Source organism: Rhipicephalus microplus, chromosome 8, assembly GCF_043290135.1.
Source record: "Rhipicephalus microplus isolate Deutch F79 chromosome 8, USDA_Rmic, whole genome shotgun sequence".
Lineage (NCBI taxonomy): Eukaryota > Metazoa > Arthropoda > Arachnida > Ixodida > Ixodidae > Rhipicephalus > Rhipicephalus microplus.
Genome location: NC_134707.1, coordinates 88,589,780 through 88,613,939, shown reverse-complemented (window position 1 = coordinate 88,613,939; position 24,160 = coordinate 88,589,780). Strand labels below are relative to the sequence as shown.

Sequence of the window (24,160 nt, the reverse complement as noted above, 5' to 3'; positions counted from 1 at the left end):
TAAAAAGGATCAACAACGCGGTTTAGATTGAGAAACTGCACTCTGAGAACACAAATGCGATACGTTTCACTATCATAATTTCATTACCAGCGGAGAAAACCAAGGTCAATGTTCGATTTCCAATTTTAGCCCTGAAATCTACGCGTGTGACGCAAGTTCCAAAATGTATTTTCAGTATTTTCGTGGCACTGGCTAGATGAAATTTTCTGAGACTTCGTACGCCAAATCTATGGTGCCCACAAATTATGATGTACTTCATTTTTATTGATTGGCAGCTGTGTATGACTTAGTAAACGTCGTTAAAATTTCTTACGTCGTGGTGTGCGGGAATCTCAAAGCGGCGGCGTCACTCGCATTTTCTTTTCGAGCGTTTTCTTACTAACCAAGTGACGTGTCGCAGTAAGAGTGGTGTTTTCGGGGTCGTGAAATTGCACTGTACAAATACCCAAAAATTTTGTTTTGCTCTTTAGTGTTCCTTTAGCACCACAGTTGACTAAAGCATTCCTCAATTACTGATTATAGCTGTCCATTATTCATAATTATTGTTTGCTACCTGCCACCTTCTTCATTTTTAGTGAACCAGCAATAAATAGTAAGATTTGCCTGATTTCTTACACACACATCCGATCTAGCTTTTTGTAAACACTATTTTGTACACAACAAAGTTCTTATGACCGGCTTAAATAGCTATGCTGTTAAAAAGAAGCTATTTGTGCCTGTGAACCAAACATATTTTTCTTTAACCACAATCGACAAGCTCACTTTCCTGCTCTAACCGACACTTACGTGCAGTGGGGAATCCCTGTTGGCCGCCCATGAACGAATCATCCACGCAGCGTCCAGGGAGCTCAGGAAGCCCCGAGCACAACCCGATCCCGTAGGCCAGAAAGGCTGAGAACGAGTCAGAAAACAAGTCAGGTAGTCACCGGTGTGCTTAGACTCTTCAAATACCAAAGAGACCTCAAGTCCCACACACTGGGGGAAGTGAGCCAACGAGACAAAAACAGCATGGAATGGCAAGAGACTTGGAGTGAACCATCTTCACATCTCCCATGTCTCAACTTCCTCAACATTAAGAGGTTTAGACACCAGAGATCCTGCTGGCTTTCCAGCTGCAACAAAGTGTTCACCACCAAAACTCCAAGTGCAAATAACCACTAAAGCTCCAAGTACAATTAATAGACTACTCTAAACGATTGATAGTGTGGCAGTAAAGCTTTCTTGCAAGGCTTGGAAGCCCTGCTTTCAGCGTCAGCTCTGGAGTAGTAAAACAATAAACCAGTGAGTCCATCAAACAAAACTGAGCACTCAATAGCAGCTATGCAAAATATGAGTGAATGGAGAGAAGAGAGAAACGTCATTTCAACCCTTTAGCTACCGTAATAAGATAGAAAAAAGCACATCAAAATTACCTAAAAGCTTTTCTCACTCTGTTCGTACAGCTTTTTTTTTTTTTTCTCCTAAATGAAATGGTTCCATTCTTTCAATTTTAGGAATTCCTTTATTTTGACAACTGCATATAAAATATAACTTGTAGGTGGCTTCACCACATGGATATGCAACTAACAATGGCAATAAAATGAAAGCCAGGACAAATGGCCCAACATGGACAAGTGCGGCCATCTAGCCTCAAGAAACGCAAGTATGAAGAAATGTGAAGGATGCGACCCACATAGACGAAAAAAAAAGGAAAGCAACCGAATAGAGCATCAGCTTGCAAGTAACTTTATTTGAAAAAAGCTTCCTTTTATACGCATGCAGACATGTATGCAGTTACAGTTGTGCAGGACATGGGCAAACAATCCCACTCTTGCAACACTGAGCCTTACATTTTCATAGCTTTATAGAATATTTGTGGCTCAACTGAGAACAAGGATAAAAAAAGCAAAAGCATTTCTGAAAATCTATATATTTGGGTGATGTGCGAAAGTGAAACTAGTTGAAGGTCTGGCACCCCATCCTGTCTTCTTTTGTTTTATTTCTTGTTCTCAGTTGCACCACAAATATTTCATTAAGCCATGGACCAACTTGCCCAACATCACACTCCGCTCTCTTGTTACAACTGCTGCCCACCGTCGTAGAAACAGCGTGCACCAACCTCCAGAAGACTATCTCCGACGAGCCCCTGAAGCAACCAATGGCCGTGCCGTTCGAGAAGACGACTAGCATTGTCCGCGGCGTACATAGAGGTGAAGTCAAACATGGCCACGTCCGGCTGACCGTAGTGGTTGACGGCGAATTCCAGGCAGGGCAGCGCATAGCCCGTGGCGAAGTCAGCAGCATCCCTCGCATACTCCTTGAGGGCGCTCCGGTCTACGTTGTCGGGCGATAGTAGTCGTGCCGTGTCGCTGTAGTCCTGTTAACATCAAGACAATTACACTTACGAATGTGCAACATACTACAACTTTGTTTAAATGAGTTTACGACATCCATTCTCATTTTATTCACATCCTTCCAGACTATAGTGATGAGCTGATTTACTCTGCAATGCTCTCAGCTTAGGAAGAATCTTCCTCCAAATAATGCACATGGAGTGTTTGAAATTTTGTGAACTGCATAATGCACAAGAAAAAGATGTCATATTCGAAAATCAGCCTGAAAACATATGCAAACTTGCCAAAATGAATAAAGAATCGATTCAAAATATTTTTAATGTTTTCAAATGCAGCGTCCTACCTTAAGGAAAGCATCATGGCACTGCAAAAGTGCTGACAAAAGAGCCATTAGTCCTGACAATGACTCTTCACTCAACTTCCCACCTATCATCCCTAAACACTAACTCGCAACATCTCTCGGGCTCTTCCCTCATCTCCATCTTTCGCCACACGTGTGCATTTCACGCACATATTATCAATACAAGTATTGCCCCCTCCCACACTGTCGTAATCACTATCAACTTCTTTAGCTCTCTAGCTACATAGCAACAAACGTAACTTCATCTAGAAAACGAAGGATTTAGAAAACAAAACAAAAAGGCTATCTCACATCAATGATAACTCCTCGTTCCAGCAGGCTCTGCTTCTTGGCAGTCATAACGAAGTAGTGCGTGTCGTCCTTATAATATACAATGTTCTCCAAATCGATGCCCGTGCTCTCTTTCATATCCTGCGAAGCCAGAGAAACGAACGCAAGCATGAGTTCCCCCATGAAGCTGCACAGCTGAGTGAAGCGGGGGCACTTTGCAACCTACTAATTGCGAGCTACGAAAGCGCGAGGAGTACATGTTCGTCACCTGAAAGAACCTCTGGTTGAAGATGAAGGCCACCCCTGAGATTTCCTGTACCCGTGCTTCCTCCAGAGTGTGCCGATTCATGAAGTTGGCGGTGATGGCGATGGCTAGCTTGCCCCGGAACTCCCTCCGGTTGAAGCCTGTTCCAACAGAAGTGGACACTCCCTTGAGAAATCTCGAGTCTTTAGAACTGCAGTCTCGCAGAAAGGTTGGAAAACATAGCTGTATTTTTCACACAAATGCTGTCTTATGCCTTGTGTTACTGTTGTAGTAGTAGCACTAGTGGGTGTTGGTGGTACTAGAAGCTGTAGTACTTGTAGAACTGACGGTAGTAGTAGTAGTAGTAGTAGTAGTAGTAGTAGTAGTAGTAGTAGTAGTAGTAGTAGTAGTAGTAGTAGTAGTACAGTCGAATCTCGATAATTCGAACTTGAAGGGGCCCGAAAATTTGTTCAAATTAAAAGAAGTTTGAATTAATGAAAGCTAAGTAAACAGAGGGCTCCTTATGCAGTGGCAGATGTGCACTGAGCTAACACACGAGGGGGAAGTTTCAAAAGACTGACATTTATTCACTAATTAATGGACATCCATCATTAATTGAAGTAATCGGTAATGCACGTCTGCCCACGTTTGTCTTGCAACGAGTCAATCAATTCTGCACGCAGCTTGCAAAGTCTACTTCGGCTTCAACATTTTCCTGGCAAAAAAAGTTGCGCGCGGCAATGTCAACAACGACAACGACGGCTTCATCTCCGCTACTACCACAAAACACCTACCAGTGCAACTACCCTTTGCACCAAAGCCGTAGCGTGGCCAGCCCGTGGCGAGAAAGGAGGAGCGTCTCTACGCGGAGAAAAGCAGATAGGCATTTGAGAGAAAACCAACACTCCCCTGCAACTTTTTTTTTTGCTCTCTTTGCATGTGTTGTTGAAAGGAGAAGAGTTACGTGGCAGGGATGGAAAAGGGAGAAGTGTGGCACAGGCCCGTAGCAGATTGGCATTTGAGAGAGAGAAAGCATTCCACCGCAGCCTTTTCTTTCCTTTTCCCTTTCCTCGCGCGAAGCATTGAGGTGTCGGAGGAGCCACCGCGGGATTGGGCGCAGTGCTGAGAGCATTTTCGGAGCGCAATATGTTCGAATTAACCGTCGCAAGTGCTTGCACGTTCGAATTACCGGGCGTTTTCGCCCACTGGAATACACATAGCTTTGACGGGACCTCATCATGAGTTCGAATGACTGGAAGTTCGAATTAAGTGTGTTCGAATTAAAGATATACCACTGTAGTAGCAGTAGTAGTAGTAGTAGTAGTAGTAGTAGTAGTAGTAGTAGTAGTAGTAGTAGTAGTAGTAGTAGTCAAATTGGTACCAGAGGAAGAGGTGAATGAAAAAATAAACACGAACAAAAATATGATAATGACTCTCGGACGGAAATGCCAGGTCAGAATTTTACACTCTCATTAATTACACTAATTACATACATTAATTGTAGACCGATATTAGTCGCCGACCGATTATTCCGACTGATGAAACTGCTAAAAAGTCAGAATAATAAAAAAAACTATTCACCAGAAACGAGCACCTTTTATTGCCCGGTAGCCGAAAGAACTCGTCAATGCATGTCTGCACACAAGCACGATCACAGACGACCAAGTGATACTCTATTTCAGCCAGTGTTTGGCCATAACTCTAAGTTGTAGCGCTGTTACAGCCTGCACCAAATTTGCATTTCATAACTGTGCTGTGCGCGGCAGATCATCAGAGTCACTCTGTACCTGTGCCGGTTCGGGGACCTGAAAGACATCACCGTCCAACTTAGCGAAAACTCCCGAGCGACATCAAATTGAGGTTGGCCACCTTTGCTGGCGAATGGTGAATAACTATGGCTCTTTCACCATCGTCACTATCTTGCAGCTGTCACGTTTCTTTGTTAGTGCCAAAGGCACAGCCCTTTCAGTAGGTCAGGGCTCGCACTTGAAGCAACAAAGAGCGAAACTCGCATCAGGCCTAGCTGCAGAAACAGAAACAACTGACCAGCGATCCCTTAAAATGCCAAAAGTGAACGATATAAGATTAGTTTGTGCTGCGGCACTTGCGATTCCCTCTTGTGTTTGTCCGTTATGTATGCGTGGCCTCACACCTAGCTGACTTGGAGCGTGGGTCGGATTGGCTTGCAGTTTGGCCGTGGCAGCCGTTCAATGGATACTCAGCTGGCTAAAGCCGAAAAAAGGGCCTTCACACGTAGCCTAAACACACAGCCTTCTAGATCGAGCATTGTTTTTAGATCGAATTTCACACTGGCACTATCTTTGTCTGGCCATAGCCAGTGCAAGCAATCATGAAATGTTTCAAATGCCAGCAACCTAGCAAAGATATTGTAAACATTGTGAACGGGTAGTCATGCAATTCAACATCGCACTCTATCAGCCAGCCGGAGTCCACAAAATCAAATGGTGCAATGGCCCACAATTTTCGATCATGAGTTTACACTACTTCAATGGGACAAATGGTGGTGCCGTGAACATGTCCAAATAAACGGGCATGTCCAAATTTTCAGTGTCTGAATAAACAATCGACATCTGTAAACTAGGGCCATGCACCTGGGTCACCAGAGGCCGGCAAATGAAAGCAGAACTCATTCAGACTCACTCAAGAAATATATCTCGTGCTTTGGACTCACTCGGAGTCAAACACACCAAAACTTTTCTGGGCCAAACTCCCATGGACTCACGCTGAACGAAATTCTCTACAACCGGACTCACTCGGACCAAGACTCGCCAAAATATAACTCACTCGGACTCACGGCTTGAATTCGAATGAGTCCGAGCAAGTCGACTCACGGGTGAGTTTGCCGTTTTACGCCTGGGTGTGTAGACAGCAGAGAACATGCACTTGACAATATTTCAGGTATGCCAGCAGGAAATTACGTGACACAAATTACGTGATTGCCTGAACCCAAAGATCGCATTATCTTGTTTTTCCCAGTACGCATATTTTAAATCTAGGGAAGGATTTTCAACACCACATGACCTTGCATGCCAATTGTGTATACTACTCACGCGCTTAAAGCTTCACTGTCCGACGATTTTCCCAATGTGAAACTGTTTAAGACTTGTAAAATAAAAAAATACCAGCCCCCAGTATCAGCCCTCCTTATTGGAAGGTCGTGAGACAATATCTCGCATGTGCAATGCTCGTCCAAAAAAAAAGATGGCTCTCTACTTACCCTTGAGCGTGTTTCGTTTCCCGTCCGCACCGATCAGCACGTCGAACTCGTACTGAGACGCAGGGTGATCGGCAGGAAGTACTTGAGCACGCCACCCAATTTCTGAAAGGAAGTGTGCAGCCAATTCAATCACTTGACAACGCTTAATGTTAAAGTAGAGTTTGACGGAATACTGTCTAGTCAGGTAAATGCATTATTAAAAAACAGTCAGTGACCTGTTTTTTTTGAGTAACATTTAATGTTATCGGTCAAAAAGATGGCGAGAGATGCAAGCAAAAAAGAGGTGCATTAGACAACTTGTAACAGCCTCAAAGGTCACGCAGGAAATGTGGAAATAAAATGTCCACACTTGTACCAGTTCCAACATAGCACACTCCACATTTCGTTCAGCATTATTACAAAGCAGTGCTTGACAATAACAATATCTTTGAGAAATCATACTTTCATTAGAAACAATGCACTGCCATCAAAGGAAAGTTTGTAATAAAGTCTTTGTGGAAACGGTACAAGTGAGATACTATTTACAGGAACTGCACATTTCTAGTCTTACTCAAAAAATCAATGTTGTCGCTTCAAATGCTTAGTATACACTCAAATATCATTTTAACAAAGCTGTACCTTACAAGGAAACAAGTTCGTCATTTTCGAAAATTCATTATGAAGGTTATTTCTAACATGGTATCTATTGCGAGACTATTTTTATTTACTTCTTTATAACCAACATTTCATTATATCTGCATTTTTTATGTATAGGTTTGAGCATATTACTGTGCAGCACATAGCGATTCAAATGTGATGACTGGCTTGCATGGCAGCCAACGCGTTTCTGGACACCAATGAACACAGAGTGCTTTTGCATGGAACTCCGATTCTCCACAATACATCACAAAAACAACTGGTTTCGTAATTTTCTCCAGAGCATCATCTCAAGTGTGCCCAAAGCTGGTAGCACAAATTAATTACCCCAGGCTTTCGTGTAGGCAGATTATCGAGCATTAACCGCCAAGCCCTCTATGTGCTGCCAGTCGTGCATACACAATACAAACGAAAAACGTCCACGAATTTACATGCACGCTGCCGCCCGTATTCATTGCTTTGTTTTGGCATGTTCAAGTTTCACCCGGAAAGGCTGTTAACAACACTTAGCATAGGAAGCACCACAATGTTTTGGAAGCTTCACGATTGTTTTAGCTCATTCTGTTAAGATTACATGCTGGATGCAAACAGTCAAGTCAATTCAAGAGATCGTGCAAGCACCAGCAATAACACGGTTAGCTTTGATGGCCACTATATTAAAGACAGCACACTGTGCCAGTGATCAGATCATCAATGGCTAACACTCTGCTATATGGGTAGAGCTTGAATTGCTGTAGTTTGAGTTTTTGCTTTCTGGGCACAGGTTGGTTTGAATAAAAGCCTTCGTCTTCAACACATCGACTGCTGCCTTCATCAATGTCACGACCACACGACATTACAAAGAACATGTGAAGAAACTAATGAACTTGACCCACTTTCCATGCTTTGGTCTTCGGGTGGCTCGAGAAGATCTTTGAAGGTCACGTTCTCGTGAACTTCGACCCCCAGGAGGAGGGCGACCTTGAGGAGTATCAGCTGTAGCTGCCTGATGCCTGCGTACAACGAAGAATTTGGTCAATAATCGTACACAATAGTCATAGAACCTTGACCGTAAGCTTGCCTTGCGTTGGGAAATTTCGATAAACTGATTCAATATGGTTGGTTCATTTAGGTGTCAAACTAACAATGACACAGGCACAAAGCCATTACTGCTTAAACAGCGGGCATGACGCAGTTGTTGCTTTAACAGCATTTTAAAGCTTGACAATAAGGCAAAAATGAGGGGGTTCTTTTCAATTTAACAAAATGGTAAATGATGTCACAGTGAACATACTAACAAATAGAATACACAACTGACTTCCAAACGTTAGTTACATGAAAGTGGAGAATATAAACTTTTTCGGAATGAAAAATATCCTTGCAGGAGACATACTTCACTGATGGGAGCTTGTTTCCAACAAAAGCATAACTTTTTTCTTATCAGTAAGCTGCTTGGCTGACTGATAGATTTTTTTGAAACAATAAAAAAAGCATAGCACATTAAATTCCCAACATAAAAATTTTATGCAAAGTAAAACCTTACACACAATTTAATCCAGCAGTCATGCACAAATCTCGTCCTTTTTCTGTTAAAACCTATTCACAAGAGCAACAAACCAGCTACCACAGAGGGAGCTAATGGTGCAGGCTTGTTTATTAACTGGTTACCACTAAAATACCTTTTTAATCCATTCCCAAACTACCACTGCCTCTTCTAGTGTTCTGTGTAATTGGAACACAGAATAAACTCCAGATATCCAGAAAAAGCAACTTTGTTTTTATTGTAGAACATGGAAAAAACATTTTTCAAGTACACAAAAAGTTTGGCTTCTCTGCCCCGCATGGTGTCAAGTTTCTGTCATGGTGTTCCGATAGGATATGACACTGTCGCATAGTGGCAGAACCATGCGTGCATGAAAAACAGATCTACACACATGAACTTGTTTAGGTCATTTTTGGAAGGAGAAACTGGGTCATCTTGAACGAATAACCTTAGCTAATCATGGTAACCGGCATGCAAAATGTGTAGAGACCTCGATACCATTTATACAGTTAAACCTGGATATAACGAAATAATTACATTCCCGAAAAAATTCTTTATAAAGAGGATTTCGTTATATGCAAGTTCGGTACGAAAATTCAGAAAATAAACGCACAAATTAAACAAAAAGGGGACTCAAGGCAGAGCTAACCCGAAATTCTTATTTTACAGTAAAAAACTGCATTATTATTGCGATAGCGATTATATGGACACTCTCGGCGGGTTTTTGATGTCGCCGCCATGTTCCCTAACAAGTCCGAATTGATAACACGCCCTCGCGCATCATAACTTTCACAAGCGAGAAAAAGCACGCGAGCGCTGCTGAAGCAGAGATCAAATGAGTCGGCCCATCTCTATGGACCAGAAAGTGCATAACATCCCCAGCGTGTTAGAACTGTCGTCGAATGCTCAAACAGAAAGTAAACCACCTGTCTTAAACGAGCATGAAACAATGCAGGGGGGGAGGGGTATCGCTCGAGTAGCAATAATGAACTTGGACATTAAGGGCGGTCGCGATGGCTGGCGCGCTTGCTGTCTCGGCGAGTATCAGTGCGGTTTCAACGCGAAGTGTCTGTGTGAAAAGAGCGAAGTGATCTTTGTGCGCCCCGCAAATGCAATTGCTCCCAAGGCGCGTGATTCTAACCACCGAAATATAGGCGCGCGCGCACAAGCATCTAACCTCCTTCCCCCCTCCCCCGCATTCGCGGGGCAAACTGGACCAGCGCCTCCTAGAATTTGCAAGGCCTCTTCACTCTCTTCATTTCCTTGTCTGACGTCAGCACACCTAGCCCGACGAACTAGTGGGCATTGTGAGGATTGGTTGGGGAATGCAGGCTCAGTGACTCCCTTCGTTAGGGCGAGCCTGTTAGAACTTGTTTGGACCTGGCACAGCGAGGAGCTACGCTGCACAAGAATTTTGAAATAGTGCTGGTGGACGTTCTTTGGAGATTTGTGCAAGTCTTGGCCCTGGCTGTGTTATTTGGAGTCCAAGCAGTGAAGTGTGTTCGCGTAAAATTACCAGGAAGTTCACAGGACGGGCCGCTGCTGCGTGACGAACTGTCGAGGAAATTATGACTGTGGACCAAAGGTCCGCTTGTTCTCCTTCCCTAAAGACGACCGCAGGATAAAATGGAAACGCGCTATTCGTCGCGAAGACATCGACATCGACACTATGCGTGATCCAAAGGTAAGAATTTAAAATTTTTATTGATAAACCTTCACATAAAGCGAATTCTGTGTCGCAGATCTGTGCTAGTGCAGTGCATTACAGAGCAGCGTCACTGTAGATCTCAATCCTTCCTAATTATAACGTTCTAGAAAGTAATTCAGGCAGAAAAACATATATAAAATGTTTATAAAATATTTTAAAACATTCTTTTTGCTTCTGCACATCGCAGGTCTGCGAATTTCATTTTAAAGCAGAGTATTTGAGGACTACCACCACTTACACGGATAGCAACGGAAAGACTATAGAAGTTCTGATGAGCCTTACTCGACTAACCGAAGATGCAGTGCCGACGATGCTTCCGAACAGCCCCGCTTACCTATCCGACCGTGCTCCCATTCACAAGGAGCCTGACGCAAAACGGAAGCGCCGTGACGCAGACCAGCTACAAAATGGCATTCAGATGTCGCTTGTTTTGCACGAAGAGGAGGAACGCAAAAATAGAGTGGCATCTTTCGAGCAGCTCGTGTCACAACTCTCACAACTTAAGTTATCCGACTATTGGATAGTGAGCGGCACGAAAGCTGCTGTTATGTTTACGCATATTCAGAATAACACACTATCTCCAGAGGTTGAACGTTCTGTGGTTGTTTCTGATGAATTGCACATTTCTGCCTACTGCAAAAAGATGAAGCTGCACATTGCTGATGTTCCCATTCCTGAAAAACTTGAGGACATTTGTAGCTTGCAGACTACTCTTGAAAGTGTGGAGCATTTCAATACTCCAGACGTCGTCGAAAAAGAATATAAATTGAAAGCGTGCTTCCACATTATTTTTCTATTCTTGGTGACCTGTCTAATGGTGACCTCCTACCAGAATAGAAATTAAAAGCGTTCGAGTTTCTGAAGGAACAGTTGCGCCTTCTTCTTAAATAGCGAGGAGCTATGAGATATTCTTCATATCTTCTTATACCAGCTAGCATTTTTCATATGATCTCTCCTCACGCATACAAATTCGTTCGCAACACTGGGAAATTAATGTTACCTCAGCCTTCCACAATATTAAGGCTGTGCAGCAAGTACAATGCGTCCTGCGAACGAACAAAGCGATGAAGGCTTTTTGCAGTATATTACAAAAAAGGTGAGGCTTCTAAAGCCGCACGAAAGAGTCGTAACACTCATTTTAGATGAAATCCACATCCAGCAATATTTTGAGTATAAGGGTGGCTCATTAACAGGGACGGCATCGAATTCCTCTGAAGCAGCAAAAACATCACTCGTGTTCATGACAGATTCATTGCTTTCTGCACACAAAGATGTGGTACACATCCTTCCTGTTTTCAGCATTGAAGCCAGCCATTTGCACAACATCCTGAAAAAAGTCATTTTGGGTCTTGAAAAAGCGGGACTTACAGTAATAGCCGTTATCACTGATAACAACGCTGTGAACCGAAAAGTAGTGCCATTTTTTTTCAAAAAACAACACAATAGACATTGTGTACCCACATCCAGCAAACAATTCAAGGCCGCTATTTTTTGTTGTCGATACCGTGCATTTATTAAAGTGCATCTGTAACAACTGATTGAACCAGAAAAACGAAGGTTGTTCTATTTTTTATCCCGAATTTTCAAGTACGACAACACAGGTGCAAGTGAAGAAAGCAACATTTGAGACATTTCGTGAACTGTACGCTTCCGAGCAACACAATCTCTCGAAGCTTGGATACGGACTCACTTATAAGGCTTTGAACCCCTCTAACATCGGAAGACAAAACGTGATCAGTCCATTTATTGCAGAAGCACTAAAAACTTATGGTGCAAAGCTTGGTTTGAGTTGTGCCCGAGAAACGGCTGAATTTATTGAATTAATACACAAGTGGTGGTGCGTTGTGAACACTAAAACACTATCGAAAGGCAAGCACCTAAGAAATCCTCTTCAAGCACCCATAAGAAGTATGAAGGACATGCAGCTGCAGTTTCTTAATGCATTTGTGGACTGGCTTGACACTTGGGAAAACTTGAAGATGGACCCTGGCCGTTCAGGACTGTTAACCAAGAAGCCGCACTCGGCGCTACATCTCACGTCGTACTCCTTGATTGAAGTCAGTCAGTATTGCCTGGAGGAGCTAGGTTTTGAATATGTCTTGCTTGCAAAGTTTCAGACAGACAGCCTCGAGGAGAGGTTTGGTCGTTACCGTCGGCTATGTGGATTCCAACTACCATATTTCCGTCCAACAAATATTTGAATCAGAAGCAAAACTGAGGCTTCAGAACTCACTGGTTTTTCCAGATATGAAAGAACTATCCCAACCTAGCAATATTGTGTTTGATGCAGCCAAGGTGATAGAAGAATATGGCATCAAGTTGACTAAAGAGGACGTGAAATCAAAAAAGGAAAGCTTGCCTGCAATAGTGTATATTGCAGGTTACTGCGCCCACGCCGCTCTCAGGAAAGTTCCCTGCGAAGATTGTGCGGCCAACATCACGAGACAAGATAGGGATATACCAATAGTTGATGATATGCTAATCGAAGGCCTCACAAGAGGGGCCCTAAAATTTCCCCAACCAGTAGTAATAAGTGCTGTTCTGCACACACAAATTGTGCTAGAAAAGATGACCTCGAAAGAGAATACCGCCCGGTTTCATTCAGCACGGCACCAAAGGCAGCTTCTTCTCAGTGTGGTGAAGCACCTCTTAATTGACAATGAAGATTTGGAAATTTGTTGCAAAGGACATTAGTGCTTCACAACACCTTACAGAAAAACTACGTCCAAATAAAAACCTACAAGGTAACGGCGGCAAAGAAGGGCGCAACACTGAAGAGAAAACTGAAAACGCTCAATTAAGCTACCTTCAACGTCTTGAAGATTCACGTTAAAATAAATAAATGATGTAGTCTCCATGAAATATATTATATCGTAGTTTATTTCTATTTATTCAAGGAAATCGAGATGTGCCGTACCATATTCTGGCACACTTATAACGCTAGGGCTTTGGGGCACAATAATCAAAGCTTCTTTTAGCATGTCTTAGTTTGACATAACTTGCCCTCAAATTTATATCTGCACGCTTAGTAGAAAAGTAAATATATGTGATTAGCCCTCTGCGACTTGTGTGAGGCAGCCCCACACACATGTAGTGCATGGAAGTGAGTAGAGCCTGGACGGCTAGCAGACAAACTTTTTCGCGAGGCAGGGCCCACTTGGGCAAGGCGCGTGACGTCATGGAGGGAGTGCGCAGGCCGTAACCTGTTCTAGGTGGCCTTGGCTGGGCACCAAGTGCGGGCGGCTTTTTTTTTTTTTTTTTTTTTTTGCTTTCTTCAGTTTTCATATATATATATAGGGGCGCAGAGTGCGGGCGGCTTTTTTTTTTTTTTTTGCCTTCTTGAGTTTTCATATATATAGGTACGTATACATATAGGGTCAACGAAGGCGAAATAAAAAAAAAACAGCCGAGACTGTCAATATACATAATTGCTATCGCAATAAAGAAAAATGCAAAGCTGATCGTCGTCGGGGGACACACCATGCGCGCACACTGAAACTATGCACGCGCGCACGGCATCGAAAACGAAATGCGAAGGACACAAAGACAGACACAGACATCGCAGAAAAGTATTAGGTAAAGCGCCCTCCATATGCAGCGCGGCCCCACATATGTGACGCTGACTAAAAGTGTGGCACTGCCAACGCTCAAAAGAAGGTGTTTTTTTTTAGTAGGAGGGTGGGGGGTGGCACATCAGCGCATGCGACCGCGGCGGCGAGAACAAGAGGGCAACGCAGGATCGTAAGGTGCAAGCCCGCCTCACGCGAACAACGGGAGCCGCATACCCAAAGCCACTCGCGCTTCGGCGGGGCAGCCGCCGAAGATGCATGCATAGCAAAATGCCAAAATGCAGAGCGAAATTCCTAGGTTGTCCGTGGGAAAATTCGTTATATCAAGGTTGTCTCCCGCAGTTATACTGTTACATAGAGGTCGCAAATACATGTGCTTTTATGGAGCGACGGCGGGGATAGAAAAACTTTGTTATATCGAGGAATTCGTTATATGGGGGTTCGTTATAAGCAGGTTTAACTGTAGTCAGTAATGACTTGATCATCGATTTGGTTATGACTGAAAAAGTAATAGAGAATGACAAAAATATACAAGCACGAAAGAAAACGAGCTGTACTATTGATGCATTTATCAGCGGAAAGGTCTTTCATCATCATGGCATACGGTCACGAGCAATATGAAAAGGAACACACTGAGTCAGTGTATAAGCAAGCAGTGATTACCTGTGATGCGTGCATATTGTTACACCCACAGTAAAATGCAGCAATATGAATGCGACATGCTATTTGCACAAGGTACCTTTTAGTTTGGACATTTATTGCTATAAACACTTTCCTACTAGTATGTGGCTGCACGCACAAACAAATAGCCTTTTGGTAATTTCAGTGCTCTCTTTCACATCGCTCTCGACTGTACTAACAGAATACGAGAACCACAGGTGACTAGAGAGCAAACATTGGCCTAACACACAAACAGGAAGACAGCATAATGAGCATGCTTGCCTTCGTGTTAACCACCACGGTTCACATGAGAGATGTAAAAGTAACACCGAAAAGGGTGTCTGCTACTCACTGATGTGGTCGATGGAGCCGGCGCAGAACTTTCCAAAGAATTTCTTGGCCCCAAGGCTGCGAAGGTCGTGGATGACGAAGGGCCATAGGTGAAGGACGTTGTTGCGCGAAAAGCGGTCCCGCTTCTCCAGCACGACCACCTTGGCGCCCAAAAGCTGCGCCTCGATGGCCGTACGGAGGCCACACGGACCACCTCCGATGATTAGAACCTGGACGGATAAAAAGCAGTGAGAACTTTGGAGTGCTCGAATGTCGTGTTGCCCACAATTGACGTGAAAGATGTCGCTGTGAGACTAACTGAGACAACGCCACTTGGTAAATCAAGACCCAATTCATGTGTACAACGAACGATAGTTTATAAAGAAATATTGAGGTCTAGCTTATGTTAGGCATGCTGTCTTGATGCTTGACAGTATAGAACAAGGAAGAAAGAGCTCGAACAATATTGTGACATGGACAGAACATTGTGACCGTGCGACCGAATCAGTGGCATGGACTTGTGTGATTAATGTTCCCAATGACTCATTGTTGGGCAGAGTGAAAATTATGAGACAGTGCCCTCATGTTTGATTTACGGGGATGGAATTGGAACTTATATTGTATCAAAATAACTAAAATTAAGGCAAGTCGACATTGAGCCACTCTGACATCAGGGTAGCGGCGATACATGCATCTAAACACCTGTTTCGTCTTGTGCATGTGATAGCAGGCCCCACAGTATAGGAGCCAGTGCCAGTGTAGGGCTTATTTGGGTAATGCTGTCAAAATATTGGATGGTGTGGACAACATGGGACAGTGTGAGAAATGTAATAAATGTTATCACACGGACAGTATACAATGACATGATGTGGACAAAGCGAACAACATTGTGACAATACTAATGACCAATGCTGTGAAATGGACTGTGCAACCAATGTTTACACTGCCTCAATGTAGGACGGTGCAGGCAACATGGGACAGTGTGACCAATGTTATGAATGCCGTGACATGGACAGTATACGATGAGGTGATGTGGACAGAGCAAACAACATTGTGACAATGTGAATGACCAATGCTGAGGTTTGGACTGTGCAACCAATCTTTACACTGTCTCAATGTTGGACGGTGCAGACAACATGGGACGGCGTGGACATGGAATCGTGTAGGATACCATGAGGCAGTGGGACCAATATTGTGAATGTTATCAAATGGACAGTATGTGCTGATGTGATGTGGACCAAGCAAACAACATTGAGACGATGTGACCCATGCCTCAATGTTGGACAGTGTAGACAACATGGCATGGTGTGGACATGGAACAGTGTTTGACAACATGGACAGCGTGAACATTTAATGACAATGTTACCAGAGCTGCACTGTGCGACAGATGTGGAGATTGTAGCCAGCATGGTACACTGTGACCATCGTTCTCCCTGCCCCACACTTAGACAGATTGAACAGCGTTGGTCACATTTACACTGGTCACATCTACATTTATTACACACTGGGGAAGAAATGCTGAAGGAGGCAGGAGGAATAGAGAAAAGATGCCGCCACGCACCCGCATGCCCGCACAGGCTTTCCCCCGGTTGTAGCATTTGTGGGCCGCCCGCTTGTCCAGCTTGGCCCAAAGCGAGGCGGCTCGCCAGGATCGTAGCTTCACCTTGAGCCGCGGGTAGAACACCGGCAGCGGCGCCGGGCTCAACTGAAGTACGTCGCACATCTGCAAGGACGGAGACGCCAACACACAAATTACTGACAGACAAGGTAATTCACTCATGGTGGTAAAGCTATTCTTCAAAATGCTAGTACCATAATAGCTCCTCGGTGAATGAGCGTAGTAGGGCTCAAGAAGAACTGAAGGGCATGATAGGTTCACATTTTATAGTGCAGCATGTTTTGCAAGCTTGAGGAAAATATAAAAAAGTGATTTGAAAAGGTTGTATCAGAGAAATAACAATTTATCTGGTACTGCGTGCATATTGCTATGCAGATATTAGGTATGTAGTAAATCACGAAGACACCTTCCAACAAACACAGCTTATGAAAAGCCGTTCAGAAGAAGGCAAATATGCAAGACGAGGTCAGCCCTTTATAAACAAAACGGCAATGAACGAATGTGATGGGCTGAGATCAGCAAAGCTTTTTCACTAGTGTTCAGAGTGCGAAGGAATCTTTTTAAATTACAAACATGGAGTTTGTATTGAAATAGCTGCAAAAACATACCAAGTCCAAAAGAAAGATTGAAAAATTGCCACGTAAGAAAGCACTTCCATTCACGTAGCTGTAAGAGTGTGCTTTGTACAAAGAGAGCTACTTTGGGCACTTAAATAGGAAGACCTACCAGTTGACGAAAAATGCATTGTAGGCTCTGCTCCACTGGATTTCTTAAGCGGCCATCAACCACGCAAGCCTATGAGGAAATCAATGAATGGTTCACAATGCTAAATTAACCGAGAACTCAGTGCTCGGGCTCGGGATGAGCAACGAATGCGCCAAATCCATTCTGGCAGGTCCACGAATGGGAAGTGACGAGACAAAGACACTCTCGGCTACCTCTGCCTTCCTAAAACAACTCACTAGCAAAAGTGTGCTTGGGGAAGGATGACAGAGTCACGAGAGTAGTGACAATGGGGCGACAATGATAACGCTGCTGAAAGCCAGTTCATAAATGACCATGCATCACTCGCTCAAACACCACTGTCATCCTTTTAGCAGCTGCAATTAGAGGAACTGCAATCGAGCCGCTTTATAAGATGCACTGAAATAAGAGACAAATGGGTATAAGAGACGCCAGTGTGCCTACAGCAAAATACAGGTTTATAAGAAAATGCATACAAGGTACCCTGCTTATAAGAGACATCTCACATAAAACACAAGAATTTCTGCTCAGAGCGTGCCTCTTATAAAGAGGTTTAACTGTATTAATTATGCAACTTCAGAATTTAAATCATTTGATGTTTTCTATTTAATGACTCCATACATTACAAATCCAATCTCGGGTAGATTTTAGCTTGCTAATGAGAACAATATGAAATGTACCCTCAGCTGTACAGTGGGGCATTACACTAAATCAGCTTTTATCAGCTTTTACAATTCCAACCAACCACTGTATCTCCTGCAGGCTATGTTAACTCTTATCTCATACCTCTCATATCCTGCCTACGAGGATGATTCAAAGCTGCACATGTATGTAGTACTAAGTGTGGCACAGGTGCCAACCCCATCTTTAAATAGTTGCCTTTGAGTGCGCTTAAGTGCTTTAACACGGGGTTTACGTTAAACTGGTTCATACGAAGTGCTCACAACACATTAGCCCGATTCATACAAAATGCTTAAGTCTTCTTTCCTTTGACCTGGCAGCAAAAAACATTGACCGCATCACTCTTCTAAAAGCTACAGGAGCAGATAAACGTTAGTTGACCTGAATCCTCTAACTTAAACTGCACTCATTCGTTTCTCGTCCTGCAGTTCCCAGCAATGTCTTACGCATACAGAGCATACTTGCGGCCCAAAAACACATAAAAGCCAAAGTCGGGCAGTCCTGCATGGCATAGTGAAAGGTGCGGGGTCTCGCTGTGTAGGGTGCTACACACTCGGAACACGAACACACTAGATGCGTTCAAAACGAACCAAACAACCCACATTTATTTAACTGCTTTTAGATCGATATCATCAGCCAAATTATTATACACATCAATTGTTATCAACACGCTGAACAACCTTACACAACACTCAAAAACATAACAAACACAATAACACACACAAGGCACCTTCGCCAATGGTTGATTCCCCACGGCAGACAGCGCACGGTGCCGTTCACCAGAGAGCCACTGCTAGAGACAACAGTTCGCGCCAACCACCACACGCAAAAGAAACCTGATCATCTCTCCCGTGCCGCCACCAAGGCCGCCACCAAGGCATAGGGATGTTAGTTCCAGTAACATCCCCTATACTTTCCTTTGCATCATTGTTAGTTCTCATAAATATTGTGTCAAACAAAGAAAACAAGCCCTCTAACTTCTTTCCTTCATTTTTAGCGACGGTTTCACTCCAGTGGACTTGAACTTTTCAGGTAGTGTACGAGGGATTATTAGTTAGCTGCCAGCTCGTGATAACATCCCATGTGAACAGGCAAAAAGAGTGTTCCCCGCTTTTTTTAGAAGTGTTCCACACTCGCCGCAGTGGCTACTGGCAGTGCCGAGAGGCGCTACCAGGCTTAAATGCACATATATGCTTTATAAGGTGGATGGAGGTATAACCGCCGCCCCAGCTCAGTGGTAGAGCATCGGACGCGTTATCTGAAAGTTGCACGTTCGGTCCCTGCTGGCGGCAAGTTATATTTTCGTCCGCTTTTCTTTCTTTACATAAGAATTACTTCCCCTATGCATTCCTTGGCATTGTGTGTCAGTTCTCATTGATATACTGACAAGGAAGGGACACGAAGCAAGGCCGACACAGTTGAAGGGGCACTCGCCTGCCGGTAGGTGGACAGGGCCGTCTTGAAGGTGCCGGCGGACACGAACTGGTCGAAGATGTCCGAGGCCAGCGCGCTCTCGGGGCTCATGGCCTGGGGCAGCCCCGTGGGGGTGCCCCGTGCGCCCCGCATGGCCATGATCACCGCCCCCTCCTCCACCCCCTCCTACCAGCGATTAGATGTCAATGCCTTCTCCTCCGCATGGCTAATTCGACACCAACCGTCCTGCAAGAGAATGGGCATCTTCATCAGGGAGACAGTTCTACTCATGGCTAACGGTACAGATGCACAACCCTCCACCCTTCATCGCCTGCTTACATGGCTCACAGCCCAAAGTACAGTACCCATGGACAGAAACGTGACATCCTTTTCTTTTTAAAGGCCTCGTCAAACATGAAAAGTGACTGTCAATGTCGGCATCAACATGAGAAATGCAAAAAACTGTCATTGTGATGATGTCCCCAACTACGTCACAGTTAGATAAAGTTCGTTTCATCATCATGACATCATAGTGACGTAACTGTGACGTCACGTTATGTGACATCATCATATGACAGTATTGCTCAATCTTAGGTGGGTCATTCCTGGAGGTGCGTGCAGTGCACAAGGCTTCCAATGCTTCCGAATCCGGAGGCAGGGCAGAAAGCTAGGTCTGGAGAGCTATCAGGGGTGGGTGGATCAATCTAATGCTATGAAAAAAAAAAAAAGACGGTAACTTTCATCTTTGAATCATTTTGTATGAATGCATAAGAAACCCTGTGAGTTTCTTGTACTCATACCTCGTTATAACGAACCCAAACATAAGGAAATATTGGTTATAATGAAGTAAATGAAGAATAGTGTCCTAATAGATGAAGTGTTAAGAATAAACATCCATAAAAAATTTTCAGATATAAAAAACACATTTTTGTATAAAGTACAACCTGTTATAATGAAGTTTGAGTGTATAATGAGCGCTATGAGCAGGGGTGGGTGTTTTCAGAGTTTATTTTTCTCAAAACTTAAAGAGTGTTTTTTGCAGTTTGCTTTTTAGGGTAAAATATTTCATTTATCAATGCTCATTTTTCATAAATCCCCAATCCTCCCAAATTAGGAGTTTAATGTAGCTATATAAGTTGTTGCAAATATGGTCTTATTCATAACTATTTACAATGACATCGCTTTGCATTGTTGCTGATCATTCTGCTTCTCGGTTCTATCATTTTCTTTTTCTCTTTTGCTATTCATTTACCCTGTTAGTAAGGCTGTTCATGTGCACTGCTGTACTCGTATAATCATTAAGGTGAACTTTTCGGAGGCAAGACCTAGTCGCGCTGCCCCTTAGCCTTCTCTCCAAGCCTCTCCTATCCTTTTGATGAAAAATAAAAAAACCTATTATTATTATTATTATTATTATTATTATTATTATTATTATTATTATGAAATCTTAGATGAAGTGATATCTGACCCCAAAAATCTGTGAACCCAGTGCATTTTAGATGTCTGGAAGGTTTGACTACACAAACACCTGTATACAAAAACACAAATATTTCAATATAAAACACCTATGTTCCTTGATATGGCAACCCTAAAGCTTATTGTAATAGAAGCAAGCATACTCTTCAAGGTTACTGTCACTGATGAAAGTGCGCTCCTTTCACTGATAATTATCAGCTTCCAAAATACCATTTGAATGTAGAGAATATGATGGCCTTTAAACAGGAGTTTATCGGATAAATCCGAATCACTGGAATTGCGACGGCAAGTGTTTATCAGATTTTTTTTATTAATTTGAAAAGACGGAGCTCTAGCAATGAGCAATTGCTTGTAATAACTGCCATCACATCATAAGATATCTTACTACCAAGGATAACGTTGGCTAATGCGTAGTGTGTCCGAGCAAAAGTTACACATGGTAAAAACTGCTGGTGCCGGATATAAAAATACAAGCATTACTTAACCGTAAATTTTTGCATTTCATTCTCTGAGTCCAGTAGAGCAGCTATCACTGAACATTATTAGCAAGTATTGGTACTACATATGTTACATCTTAAGTGGAAGTTGACACGTAGGAATGCTGCATTTTTCATAGCACGCTTGAGCAACAGTTTTGAGCATGCCGCCGTGCAGACATGGAAACGGTAAGTGTGAAATGCTATTACAGGCACAGAGTCTGCAGTACTTGTTGCTATTGTATAATTATCAGCTTATCTAGAGCAAATATCAACGTGCAGCAGCCCACTTTCACCATCACACCATATGCACTCTCGGGAAGACTTTGCAGCTTCGCAATCTACTTTATACCCAAACAATAACCACCATCAATCTTGTACGAGTCTTCTCTCTTTAACGCTGCATACCTGGCCTTTTCCAGGTCAAGAACAGCACATACATTACTAGTGAGACAGCCTTCATGGCAAGCACTGTACATGGCAAGCACGAAGTTTTCAAGGAAAAAATATGCAAGCAAAACAATTACTCTTTGGGGAGAAGATACAACGTAAAGGGAGCAAACTTTTCTGAGAGCCATGCACATGCCTACACACTACAAGAACATCCACAACCCTTGGTGCAGATTTTCGATGTTTTAACATAATATTGATAGCAATTTTAAATATGTTCAGAATGTTGCCCTAAATAAGAACACACTGGTGTCTAAAACACTTAAAAAAGTGTTGTGGCACCTGGGAGTGCATCGAATCTATTTTTAAAAGAGTACCGACACGATTTTTAGTCATCGAAAAAGGGAAATTTTTCGTTTTCTTGGTATGCAGTATTAACCCTCTCCGCAGACCAGAGTCTGCCAGTACATATAAAATATTTTTTTTGACTTTAATGATTTCGTCGCTGAGCATCAGCGAGCCCACCACGCCACAATGGACATTATTCCGACGAGTCAACTCAGGTCCACGAAATTTGCATACCCTGCGTCCTGAACGCAGCCAGAATTGCAAAAAAAAAATGCTGTTGGGGTTGCTGGGGAAAATGTACCCATCGTTGTTCCCATGTACCCCGAGCAGATGGCCAATCTGTCGCGGACACATCGCGAATGGCTGCTTTCACGCGACATCAGACTGACATGGCACGTCACGGAGAAGCCGCCCTCTCGATATCGAAACCGAAAGTAACTTCTTAAAGTAATGGTGATATGTGTGATGCATTCACCATTACTTTGAAAAACATGTGTGGTGCATTCCCAATAAATCACCACCGTACTGTTTTTTAGGGTTCTCAAAACCCACGTTCTTATTCAGAGCGACAATCCCAAAATATTTCAAATTCGTGTCAGTACTTGTTTAATACAGCTACCTTAAAAAAAAACTTGCTTTTGATATGAAGGGGCCGGCTTCTCAGTGATGTGTCATCACAGTGTGACATTACGAGGAGACAGCAACTCACAGTACACTAACAGCAAATCTGTCATCACCTTGTGGTGCATGTAAACAACGATGAGTGAATTGTTGCTCACCGACCCTAACATCGATCTCTGTGATTTAGGCTCCATTCAGGATGCAGAGTTTGCAAACACAGCGGAACTGTTTTGACTCGTAGGGATAATCTCCACCATGTCTGGGCTGGCGAGCGGATGCTCACGTGCCATAGCACGTGTCATAAACTAACTTCAGTTCTGTAAAGTGACATTAAGTGAAAATGAATTACATGGTTTTTCTAGACAAACATCGGACTGGCGAAAATAGTATACTCTTACTGTACCACTAATTTTCAACTAGGACTGTTGTGAAGCCCTAGGAAACATTATGACAGTAGCTGATAAGTTGTAAATTGTTCTCTTCGTCATTCTCAGTAGACCAGTAGTAAGCAGTGCAATCTGTCCAATTTCTGTGGCACATAAGCGATAGCAATTTTTCTGCACATAAGACATATTTTGGTTGCACCTAGTCATATACAGCTGCGCTACAAAAACAAATGTAGGTTTTACTATAAAGTGTGATGACTAAAAGAATTTGGGATGAAAAATGCCAATGAGGCTTACACTAAAGGCATTGTCACAAAGCTTAGATGCCAGTGGGAAAAAAAAAAAGCATAAGGAAAAGAAAGACATTGTTTCTATGATTGTCATGGTCCTTGCGTTCCTTGGTGTTTACTTGCTCGATAAAAAAAAATCTTAAACTTCTTTAAAGCACGTAGCAATAATTATGTAATGCTTTGAGAAATAACTATGTTTTAAGACAGCTATCGCATACTTCATCGTTTGAAAAGTGGTCACTGATATTTTTAACACTTCTATTGTGTTGTGCCCAACACCATTTTTTATCATTATTTTATCATTATTTTTATCTGTTATTTTGGACGTTATTAGACCTGTTTTACCACAAGCAACAAAATCAACAGCACACGAAAATGCCTTCCCCCTTTTTGCAAGAAGAGAAACGCAATGACCGATAAAAATTGGGGGACCCTCTTCACCTTTGAAAGTTGAACGCGATAGCGAAATCCGGCCTCTAGTGCGCCCTTCAACTGCTAAGTGCATATTTACTCATATGTCTTGTTACATACGCACGCACGCACACAAACACGCGCACAGTAGATTGGACCAGCACGCGCTATTGATTGATTGATATGTGGGGTTTAACGTCCCAAAACCACTATATGATTATGAGAGACGCCGTAGTGGAGGGCTCTGGAAATTTAGACCACCTGGGGTTCTTTAACGTGCACCCAAATCTGAGCACACGGGCCTACAACATTTCCGCCTCCATCGGAAATGCAGCCGCCGCAGGCGGGATTCGAACCCGCGCCCTGCGGGTCAGCAGCCGAGTACCATAGCCACTAGACCGCCGCGGCGGGGCAGCGCGCGCTATTATCGCCGAA

The 24,160-nt window shown here is 43.3% G+C and overlaps 1 protein-coding gene across 5 annotated transcripts in view; it reads right to left on the bottom strand.

Annotated features, from left to right (window-relative positions):
* The window catches only part of Mical (Molecule interacting with CasL), a 123,260-nt gene that overhangs the window by 77,657 nt on the left and 21,443 nt on the right, over positions 1 to 24,160 (bottom strand). For all 5 annotated transcript variants that reach the window (XM_075872282.1, XM_075872285.1, XM_075872286.1 and 2 more), the window contains exons 2-10: positions 19,349 to 19,573; positions 16,433 to 16,594; positions 14,894 to 15,101; positions 7,958 to 8,074; positions 6,447 to 6,548; positions 3,233 to 3,369; positions 2,986 to 3,105; positions 2,099 to 2,356; positions 787 to 891 (exon numbers count right to left, since the gene is read on the bottom strand). In XM_075872282.1, the coding sequence (XP_075728397.1) occupies positions 787 to 891; positions 2,099 to 2,356; positions 2,986 to 3,105; positions 3,233 to 3,369; positions 6,447 to 6,548; positions 7,958 to 8,074; positions 14,894 to 15,101; positions 16,433 to 16,594; positions 19,349 to 19,486 (1,347 nt within the window). In that variant the 5' untranslated portion in view covers positions 19,487 to 19,573. The remainder of the gene's footprint in view (positions 1 to 786; positions 892 to 2,098; positions 2,357 to 2,985; positions 3,106 to 3,232; positions 3,370 to 6,446; positions 6,549 to 7,957; positions 8,075 to 14,893; positions 15,102 to 16,432; positions 16,595 to 19,348; positions 19,574 to 24,160) is intronic.